This window comes from Gavia stellata, chromosome Z (assembly GCF_030936135.1).
Source record: "Gavia stellata isolate bGavSte3 chromosome Z, bGavSte3.hap2, whole genome shotgun sequence".
Taxonomy (NCBI): domain Eukaryota; kingdom Metazoa; phylum Chordata; class Aves; order Gaviiformes; family Gaviidae; genus Gavia; species Gavia stellata.
In genome coordinates this window covers 31,401,435-31,412,994 of record NC_082637.1, presented here as the reverse complement: position 1 = coordinate 31,412,994, position 11,560 = coordinate 31,401,435, and the positions used below count along the sequence as shown (strand labels likewise).

The 11,560-nt window shown below is 39.5% G+C and overlaps 1 protein-coding gene across 1 annotated transcript in view; it reads left to right on the top strand.

Annotated features, from left to right (window-relative positions):
• Positions 1–1,098: 1,098 nt before the first annotated feature.
• GLIS3 (GLIS family zinc finger 3) overlaps positions 1,099–11,560 on the top strand; it is a 173,231-nt gene continuing 162,769 nt past the window's right edge. The window contains exon 1 of the mRNA XM_059834214.1: positions 1,099–1,483. Coding sequence (XP_059690197.1) covers positions 1,099–1,483 — 385 coding nt within the window. The remainder of the gene's footprint in view (positions 1,484–11,560) is intronic.

Genomic DNA, 11,560 nt, shown 5'->3' with positions numbered 1-11,560 from the left:
AACATGTGCTTAATGTTAAACATATGAACCTAGTGATGAAAGTTGGGCATGTGCTGTTCAGCTGAGTTAGGGATGAAATTACCCCATCTGTGCGATATCTTAGCCCGATGGTTTACACTGACAAGTACAGCTTTTGCCTTTTTTATGTCAGGAAATGTTTACATCATCTAGTTGATTCTGCCTTGCAGTAGGTTGTGGCTGAGATGATCTCTCAAACCCCTTACCAGTCTTGTCTTCTAAGATTTAAATAACAGGAAAACATAAGTGACGAAAAGTCAGAGTTCAAAAATTATTGGTATAATTTAAAAGATGGCCTTGAAAATTTGCTACTGTATGATTACATTTAAATTATGGTATATCAATAGCCTTACAATAACCATCCACTTTAGAAGTGATTACAGCTATGTTTATGAATACTTCTATGCTATGCTTTTTTGTAATACTTTTCTATTGTGAAGTGCCACAGAGTTTGAAGGACCATAGAGGCATTTCTATGGTTTTGCTGTTCCCTCTTCATTTTGTTGTACACGCATCCTTTAGAATGTGAACTGGTATCTCTTTCCTGTTTTGTCTATATCTGCATAGTGCTGGCCTACTGTGTGTGCTTTTCAGCACCATTTTAATTAATAGGCTGAGGAGACGGTAGAAAAAGGGGCAACAGCTGTGTTCATCCTAATGACAACTCCCTATCAGAGAGTCTTTTCACTCCTGGCTGCCTTGTTGCACTTGATCAGCATTCACTTAATTTCATGGCTGGTTTAGCTAATGTGAAGGCAGCTGACCTTACTGCAAACTTCAGCTATTGAAGAGGCAGGTTTTCTCCATGTTAGAGCTCTAAGTCATTGCTTGGCTTTGTTCTTTCTCCTTGAAAGACCATATAGTGCTTGTACTTTGTTTCTTGTAACCAGTAATGTTGTAAAGTTAACAGTCATATGCAGTCCTCTTTCATGTATTGTTTACTACCATATCAATTATTTTTATTTATGTATTTTTTTAAACAGGCGTAATACACAATGGATTACTTACTGACTTTGGATTGATATCAGTCATAGCTGTGGGTCTGTAAAAACACACTTTGATTACATTAACTTCTTAAAAATGAATGGGAGGTCATGCAGTATGAGCCATCGGACAACAGGTATTCCTCATGGACCTAGGATGATCAGTGGTCAGCAGATCCTACCTATCAGAGCTCATGCAGGAACGCCCTGCCCATCTTCAAATAGCAGCACCCCAAGCCCAGCTATTGGAAGCTTGTCTGCCAGCCTACGCTTAAAGATGCCCCTTGGAGGAGGGGTAGCTCCTCAGAGCAATGTCATTGACAGTACTATTCACCTTCCTGCTCTAAGTCCCAGGAAACAAGTGGTTACAAATGGGAAGCCTGTATTACAAGTCCCAAGGCCCCCAGGACTGCCAGCCCCACAGTCTTTAAAGCCAAAACAGCAAGAATTTGGAAATACTTTCTCCCCATGCACAAGTGAAGGTAAGACTCCTTTTTCTACTGCTATTAGTAATAGCATTTCTTCTCCAATATCACATACCCAGATGGTATTGGTTTTAGTAGATGAAATCCAGTCTCTCCTTTACCACTCTTTTACTACAAAGGAAGAGATACTGAAACAAAACTTTTTGCTATTTTTCACAAAAGTAATTCATCATTTGATTATTCCCAGGGGCTTTGTATTACACAACAGTTGCTCAGAATCCCTGAGTTGCCCTAAGATTCTTTATAAACAGTGTAGTTTGACTTTGCTTTGCTAACCTAACCTCTTGACTCAACAAATCCAGACAGTCATTTTATGTTCTGTGGCACCAGAATTTTATGAGTGCTATCGGAATACTCCTTCTTGGATGTATGAACACAGCTTTCTGCTGGTGACTAACAGCTGCTTACTGATGAAAGCTGTAATGTATTCATGCTTTTTAGAGTGCTTAGGCTGGACAAGCTGTAAAGCACTTTGGAGCGTGTCCCAACAATAGATTTGCAATCCATTTTTTGGAACCACTGTTTACGGTGTAGAAAATAATGATGCATAGCCCTCACAAAGTTTGGAGGCTGGTCCTCTGTGAGTAAGTGCTTGTGCATCAGGGATTTACCTATCTATGAGAAGGTACTTGAATGTCTGTTCTTGGGTCCTTGAAGTCAAAACAGAACTTCTAAGTTTTTAGTACTTCTTGATTCTGTCATGCTGGAGATGGGGATACTCTTTTGGAGGAGTTTTGGTACGATACTTTCAAAACTGAATGTACATAGACATGAGAATTTAATGTCTATAAAAGAATTAAATGGTTTAAAATACCAATAAAAGCTTGGGTTGGTATCTGAGTGAAAGTGCAGAAAAGGAGACAGAGATTTCCCATTTTATTCCAAGTGTGTTTCTTTGCTCCGTTTTCTGTTTTTCTTCACTACTTCCCTTTGAAAACTTAGGAAGTCCATCCCTTTTCAGCAAGGTTTGCAGGCTTGAAACCAGTGTAATTTCAGAACAAGCTGAAAGTTAACTGCATGCTTGAGTGCTCTGCTGAGTCAGACCAGTGTAACGCATATACATATTCATTGGGTGACCTCTGAGATCAACCGTCTGGTGCTCGCTTTGGTGGTGGTAGTGCGTGTAATTCACAGCATATAGGTTTAAGCTTCTGCTACAGCAAAGAAAGGTGGACTCCTCACAGGATGAGTTTTGGAGGAACTTTTCTCTCTCTCTTTCACTACAGGTAGAGCCTGATTCCTGCTGTCTTTAAAATTACGTGCCTGAAACCAGGGAATCCATGCTGGGATCTCTAAAATAGCCCTACGTAACAGCTAATCCACCTGCAGTATGTGTTGCAGAGCAGCATCATGGGCTGAAGAGAGTATCACCTAGTTTTATGTCCTTGGTTTGGGGATTTTGATCTGCCGTGCGTGACCACTCTGTTCCTAGCTGCTGTCATTTCCATCTTTCCTTCTTGGCCTGATTAGCTCTCACATATGTAAAGTAGTCTCCTATTTTGTGGGATAGCAAGTGGAGAATTCAGCTGAAGCGCTGGCATTAGGGAAGTTTATGTATAAACTGCTGGTTAGGCAAGATACTGTGGACTTCAGATAGGATGGATTTAGATACTGTGTTTCTATGGATTTGGATTAGTAATTCCTCATGCTTTTAAGTTCTTGTTATTAGCAGGACCACTGACAGAGTTGAAGATTACGCGTGCTGGGAAATTACACACTGTGGAGGAGCTAAGTCTCATTCACTTGGTCATGTCCAGATAATTTTCTAAGACTTTGAACCTTGCTGTGCTGTATAAAGCATAGCATGTATGTAAATAAGACTGTAAATCTTATAAAACTATTCATGTAGTTTATGCTTGTACAGCTCTTTCATATATTGTCCTTTTCTAGTGGTGGGTACAAGGAGGGAAATGTCTTTTGGTAGGTACTTATTTTAGTTAAACCTTCATCTCAAGAAGACAACACTTTTACAGTTGTCTTAGTAACAGTTATAGATGTTTGCACTATTCAAAGTTATTTTTTGTTGTTTCTTGGTTTTTTACTTTAAAACACATGGGATGGTAAAAGCAGAAAGGTACACAACAAAATGACTTGCTGGTCATTTTGGAATAGTTTCTTTGCATTCTTTCAATAATGGATAAACCAGTTTAAAAAAAAAAACCAACAAGTTGGGAGCTTCAGTTTGGGATGGGGGAAAGAACAGAATATTTTGGGGCAATCCAGATGCGTGCCTTGTTTTTTACAGAGGTGGTTTTTTTGACAGGAGGTGGTGCTGAGTGCACAAAAAGAGAACAGTAATAATCTGCAGTAACTATAGCACGCAGAGAGTCTTTACTTTGTATGAGGACTCTCTTTATCTTGTATAATGTTACAAAGCTTTGGAAGGAGATGATTTTTAGAAAGGGTGCCTCCTAAGTCACATTAAGAGAAACTGTTAGGCTTTTGTGTATGATGAGAACCTGAAGCACATTGTGCTGTGTTACTATATGGAGAAAAAAAGCAAATCTGAACGTGCAATGGTGTACGTCTCTGACTTTAGTTACTTTACCTCCTGTGTGGTACTGGTGGTATAATATGCTTTCTGGTACTATATTGTGCATATGAAAAAGAAAATAGTATAATGGTGGATTTTTTTCAGTACAGGAAAATGTGCTAGTACAGTGATTTTTTTTTAATTTTTTTTTTTTTGCTAGGAGTGTACACTTTTGTGTACCCATAGTAGATATTTTCACATAGAAATTAGGTGCAAAATGCAGGCATAACAGTACATGTATTTGGCATTGGAAATCTACAGTCTCTCATTTGGTTTGATGTGTGTATTTGACCACTTTTTGTGAATAATTGGTTTCACACCTTTTAGATTTACTGAGGCCTAGAAAGAGATCTTTACTGACAGTATCTGCTGAGGTGAAAGTGAGCTAGAGAGACATCAGGCAGGAATGAGCAGAAAGGGGAAAAGGATGAGAACAGTAAAGGAAGACACGAGACCACAACCTGGCCAGCACTGGTCTTCAACTTCTCTCACCGATGCAGATCTTTTGACAGAACTCTTGTAATGAAAATAATTTGAACAATCCAGCTTTCTAGTGAGTGTTCTACTAAGAACGTAATTTTTTTTCAAGTGTGTAAATTTCAAATAGTTCAAATTAGAACTGTGATCTAAATGTAGTGATGTCCAAAAGTTGCGTATTCAAGGATTTGTTGCCAGCCTATCTGCACTTTATACACATCTGAATAGTATTTTGTTTTCTAGAAAACCTAGTAGCTGTTCTTGCTGCTTCTCTTACTCACTCCTCTGTGCAGACAATGGACTTGTGAGTGTGAGCTAGACTATGTTCAGGCATATCCTGAGTGTGCTTATGGCTCATGTAGTAATAAAAATCCCAAATCTTTCTGAAAGCAACATACATTTTCTGAAAGGACCAATTATGTTCAACACCTATACTGGTTTCTCTTACTTAGTGAATGAAAACATGTTTTTGAAGTCCATCAAGAGGTATTAAAGATAAACATATCCCCGCTGGTGTAGGCAGTTGTGAAAGGTGGTTTTGGGAGTAGTTCGGGAGAACGCCTTCAGCATTATTTGTAAGCACCACTGGGGGGAGGGTCCTGCTGGGGGAGTTGAATCCTTCGTCTGAATCACTGTGATCATCCTTAACATGCTTAGGGCAGTTCATTCAAAGTTTAGGAGTGGATTTTCCTGTCCTGTAAGACAATATAGTGTAGTCTTAAAGCAGCTTGGATTTGGCTGATAGAGAATTTCCACTGTGACCGGAATTCCGTGCTGAGGTGCTGTTGGTGGAGGTGGTGCAGCTGCTGCACCTCCAGGCACGGTGCTCATGACCTGGTGGAGAGGTCCAGCATGGACATGGGGAGGGGGGAGGCAGCCTGTCAGCCTGGCTTTTGGTCTTCCTTATTGTGATTGTGGTTTGAGCTGGTATGTCTGGTAAGACCTTCTAGAAATTGTGAGCTGCTCTCAGTCATGAGAGCTGTAGCCATCCCCTTGCATCCCCCATTCTCCCTGGCAGCAGGTGACACTGCACATGTGGGGAGTTCAAGCCTTGGAAACCAGTCTGGCCTTTTGTTCCACCCTGACAGCTCTACTAAAACCAGTGTAGTCAACATGTGGGTATGTGCCTAAGACTATGTTATAGTTATGAAGAGTTGACATGAAAATACTTGAGAAGGGACTTAAAGAAGCAAATCTGGACATTTGTCAATAAGAAATGCAGAAACTTGTGCAGATAGGCATGGACCTCTTTTGTTCTCCTTTCCAGGGCCATTGAAAAGACAGCTGTCATCTTCCATTTCTGTGGTTCCTGCAGCATTAAGTTTGTTCCTTGACATGAAAAATCATTGTGTATTTTTTTGACTATTTTCTTGCAAATGTGACTGTAAATTTATTCTAGTAAAATGAGTCAGTTAGCTAACATTGATGTGTAAGATGAGCATGTTTCCTGCTGGAGATCATTAAGGCTCTTCCTTATCCTGGAAATAGATGACAGACATTATTAAGTATTGGCATTTTTTTTTCTTTTTCCCCCAGCAGCTCTGTAAGAAGCAGCTCCAGTGCTGCTAAGCTGTGTGAGAACCGCAATCTTGGTCAGGGAGGATCATTTGTCTCCAGTTGCCTAGAGAGCCTTGTTTCACTTTTCAACAATAACTGCACAGGTCTGTGAGGAGTGTTAGATGCAGAAGTGTTAATCAGTAAGCAGCTTGAGTCACACTTGAAATCTCTTTAACATACTTATTTTGCTCTCTAGTACTGTTGGTTTTATGTGTCAGTTGGCGCAGTCTGAAAAAAAATGTTCATCAGTATTCTGTGCAGTTCCTTATGCAGAAAGCTTCACTCAAGACTTATTTTCTTTTTCAGTTTTTCTCTATAATCAATTGTCAGCAGTTTTAAAGCCTCGTCATTGATGATGTTTAGGTACAGCAAAGTGATTAAGTGATAATGATCTCAGTTTTATCCAGCATGACACATTTTCCAGCCTTGCATATGCTTCATTTGCCTTGATATGCTTGAAAAACAACACAGGATCCATCAAGGCAAGGAAATCATTACTTGCACCTCTGGCAGTTGTTGGGGAAATCCCTTCTGAAGACAGTAGGGTTGGGTCTTGGTGGATTCTTTTGTATGGTCTAGGACTTTCGAAAAGGGTACATGAGACTCCCCGAGTTTAATTCTGCAGTTAGTTTTAGGGGCTGGATGACCAGCAATCCTGGTCAGGTTTGAGAAGGTTCACTCTGGTTCTTGGTATGCCTCTCACAGAATGTACAAGAGGTTTACTTCATTTTTTTGTAAAAGGTGGTACACAGATTCCTGTTGCAAGACATTCCTTTGGAGTGCTGATTTCAGGTTTAGGTTTTGTTTTTTTTTTTTTTTTTCTATCTGTCATGTTTCAGGCATGGTTCAACTCCTGAACATAAATGATGTTCAGGCAAGTCTTGAGCACAAATGATGGAGGCAGTAATTTACATTGACTTTGACTCTGTCAAAGAGTCTTTATCTTAAGCATTCAGAATTTTGTTTGAGAACAAAATGTTTAAGAAACTAAAAACAGCTAGTGATACTAAAATGCATGTTGGACTATGTGTTATAAAGGCCTCAGGCAACTTAGAAAAATTCCCTGAGGAGTCTTAGGCTTAATGCCAAAAAGGATCTACTTTACACAGCAACTGTAAAATCCCTCAAGAGTATTAGGCATATTGCCAACACTTACCCATTCTGTGCTAAGAGTGTAATTTAACTTCTCCCATGCCCTGCCTTACACCTTTATCCTCTGCTTTGTGGGCCTGGACAGTGAGCTGTAAAATGAATTGCAGCTATCCAAAATACGGTATAGTGAAGGGGTGCATTTAAGTAACGCTCTTATTTTATAATTTTCTTAGACCAAATATTATTATTTCAGACTGGGGCAAACCAGCTGAAGGTGATGGGGTGTATTTACCATTAGCTTTATGACACCTGTTTTCACTGTGATGACAGCTTGCTGTTGTCAATAGCATCCAAAGAGTATCTCCAGCTGGAAGGCTGCAAAGAAAGCATGAGCAAGCTGGATGGGGGAGGCTACACCAAGCTCATGACTCCATGGGCAACCTCTGGTGGAGATCTCTGTATGTCCTCCCCAGCAAAATTCCCAAAGGATAAAATCAAGGCAGATGTACCTCCCTGACTCTTCCAGGAATGTAGCATTTCCTTTTTTTTCCTCCATTGTCACTGATTGAAGGATGCTTATGCATCTGCACTTATATCATCCTAAAAATGGCTAATGGACTTTGTATCCTCCTTCAAGTTAGCAGAGAGGAAAATGTGATGCCTCAGGTCAAGCAAGCCATCATAAACAAGCAAACCAAAACAGGCCAAACTATTATATTTTCAATTTACTTTTTTGAGAATCTTAAACTTAGTGCATGATTTTTCAGTTTTGTTTTATCACCAGGAGGTGGCTCTAACAAAATCTGTTTTCATACAGAGAGATTTATGTTTCAGCTACCCTTTTTATAGGGGAAATTTGGAATAGAAATCCAGTTGAAACATGAAAATTCTGGAAGTTTTGCATATGAAAATTCCTGAAAACTGCATTGAGGCCATCTCTCCCACTGAGTGAAGTAAGATTTGAGTATTTTGGTGTGAATATGGGTAAGCCACTTAAATTTGCTGTACCTCTATTCCTTTCATTGGTAAATTTTGGATAAGTTATTTTTACGTTTTTACAGTGCTTTGAGATCTCCACCTGAAGTGCAATTTATTGATGTCAAACACAAAATTAATTTCAGGGCTGCATGTGCACCTCCAGAGAGAGAACAGGTTGTTTGTGCCTTTACATGGAGGAGCAGGGGGCCAAAAAGCAGCCTGGTGCACAGTTAAGCATAGATGTGTGCAAATACTGAACCTTGCAGGTGGCTTTGGCTTTTTTGCATATTAGCATAGTGTTCTTCTTGAACTGTATTGCCTTTCCTAGCAGTGCTATAACATGATCTTCACCATGGTAATGTGTTCCTTCATTTGGTCCCCACTGCTGCAGACCTGTTTGAAGGTGAACAGGAAGCATACCAACACTCTCCATGGAAAACACTGAGAAGAGAAGCTGCTCTTCTGACATCTGTTCTGTACATAAAGTGCAGAAATGGTCTTTCATTTACTTTCAGGGTTCTTACACAGTTGTAAGTGCCTGGAATAGTCCTGCGAGGAGCAGGGAGTTGGACTCGGTGATCCTTATGGATCTCTTCCAACTTGACATATGCTGTGATTCTATGAAATCTGTAATTCCTTTGTGAATAAAAGCGTGAGTTGTGTGCACCAATGAGGTTTTTTTTTTTGTATTTTACTTATGGCTGGTCTTTCTGAAGCTGAATTTGATAATTAGTTCTGTCTCAGAGTTCAAGGGAGCTAGGGGAATTAGTATGATGTTTTTTAAAGGACCATGCTTACATGTTTGAACTTTGGCTTAGCTTCGACAATAAACTGTCTTAAAAGGTATCTGACCTGTTTCTAACTGGGTTATAAATAGCCTGCACGTGTTCCTTTTTCTGTGTTTCTGTACCACTTACCCCTTCCAGAATAAATTTCATCTCAGGCCAGTGAGATGTTTTGCAGGCATTGCGTGTTACCTTATACTTGAATTTGTAGAGCGTGTCCTTCATTGCTAGTTTTAAGAGTGTAGATTATTTTTTCAGCAGACTTGAGATACCAGCTCAATATGCGTTGGGTGCAGCAGGTGGGGCACTGGGCAGGGAATGCAGAGGCAGATGTAAAAACATGGCTCAACTGATGTTGTTGTCAAAACTCAGTATTCACATCAGCATGGCAGAATTTTATTTTGATCTCTGCTATGGTACTTGCTGCTGGAGCTTCTTGAACTGCTGTGTCCCATTTTAGCTCTATGTCCCCCTGTTCTCACTCTCCCCATTTGTCTCTCTTCTCTGTTTAGATTCATGGTGAAGAGTTTGTTTATTTTATGTTTGCCCAGTGACAGACACAACTGCTACTGCAGCTTCTGGGTATTACTGCAATGTAAGTCACAATGACAGTGATGAAATTGTAATACATAGTGATGGGTGTGATGTAAGTGTCTATAGTGAATAAGTAAATGGGGAGATTATTTTCTCTTGAACAAACAACAAATTTTTAAATGCGTTATTAACTGTAAGGTACCAGAACAAATATACTGCCATGAAATGCTTACTGTAGTCTTTTAAACTGTATCAATATGAACTGCAACAGCCAAGTGTGTTTTTTATCTTTTATCTCCCATGGTGAACTTGTTGGGTAAACAGAATTACGGCAAAATAGTCATTACTGACTGCTGTGACTTTACCAGTGAAACTTATTAGGTGGTAAAGTGGTACTACTTCTGTATTTCAGCAAAGAAACATCTTCAGTTCTGTTGGCTCTAAGTGGGATTTTGATCTCCTGGTTTATCTTTGATAGTTGATCTTGCAAAACTAATAAACACTTTCTGTTCATCATCTTAAAATAAAAATCTAAATTATTCATAAAGGGGGAGAATTTTTGAGACTGGGTGAACAGCTAGCAAAGTTTGTCTGCGTTTAACCATCATATTTATGGGGCTGTCAAATATTGCCATTTTATACCGACGTTTGTGAAATTCTGCAGGTGGCAAGCACACCCTTCAGCTGGTGGTTCTGGAGAGATTTAGGAGATAGGGCTAGTAGTATTTGGGTGTCACAGGGCTACATGTGCTGCTGAAGCTGATTAACTGTTTAATTGTTTCTAGAAGTTGGAAGTCAGCTCCATAGTCCCCCCAGAATGGGAAGGGGGTATAAGGAAAATGTCTCACGTCATGAAAGGCAGGAGGGCCTGGGACAGGAGCAGGGAATGAGCTTTTTCCTTATCTGAGCCCTTTCCCTCAGTCTCGTGATACAGGATACAGCTGATGCGTAGGCCCTTTAAAAAAAAAACCAAACAAACAAAACCCAAAACACGTGTCCAGGAAATATTCTCCAGTTGCAGCTCTAAATGGATGAAATGAAACTTTTCCTTGTGATAAAAATCTCAGTTCATTGGGGTTTTATGTGGTCAGTTCTACAGAAACCATGCAGTTGATAAAATCAGTGGTTTAAGTGGTTTTCCCTGTGCTGTATAAAGAAGTGTATCCCTGTTTAGTCTAACCATTTGACACATTAATAGGCTGAAACAGAATATGGTTCACTTTTGCTACTGCTGTCTTTTCACCAAAAAAAAGCATTTTAAAAGCCTTTATGACAAGAAGATCAGAAAGAGCAATTCCTTTCTGGAGCAATTACCCTGTTGTGTGGTGGAAGTTGTTCCATGCAACTCCATCACAAATGTTATTGTCTGCTCAGGCAGAACCAGTATTTGGACAGTTAGGACATTAGCAAATGCTTTGCTAATTGAGTATCTTACACTTTTTTTCTGTTGTGGATGCATATCATTCAGATTTCATTGAATGAATGAATGAATGAGAGCACCACAGTACGTTTCTTCTGACAGGATATTTTAAATTGCATAAATTGGAAATCATTGCAGTCAGTTATCCTACTTGCTCTATAACAAGGCTGTACTTTTCTACACATGACATTTATAGAGACTGACCTTCAGTGGAAATTTAGTTAACTAAACAGTTACTGAGATGCTTCTGAAACAATGAAAAATGTTTGCATCTTTGATTGGTCACTCTTGCAACTGAGTTCACTGATGTAGTCCTGTGTTTTTTCAACTTAATGTCTTCCTACGTCTGTACCCAGAAATATCCCTAAACTGTTGCGGTGAAGTTTTTTGAAGTTGGGAGCTAGGTTTCAGATTAAAACTATTCTTGTGCAAACCTACAGCTCTTTGCTTGCAAACTACATTCAGATGATGTGTGTGCCAGCACATGATTGATTAAAATTTCATACATGGGTGTAACTTCAGCATGGCATGTGTATATTTTTACATGCAGTTATTGTTTCACAATACAAACACACAGTTTGTATACTTAAGCATTTGTTTGTTCATTTTTTGGAAGCCCATGTCTAGAGTTCTGTAAAAGTTCACCTTAAAATTGGACATCTTCTACTTTCAGTTGCCTATAGAGAAGCCCAAAGAAG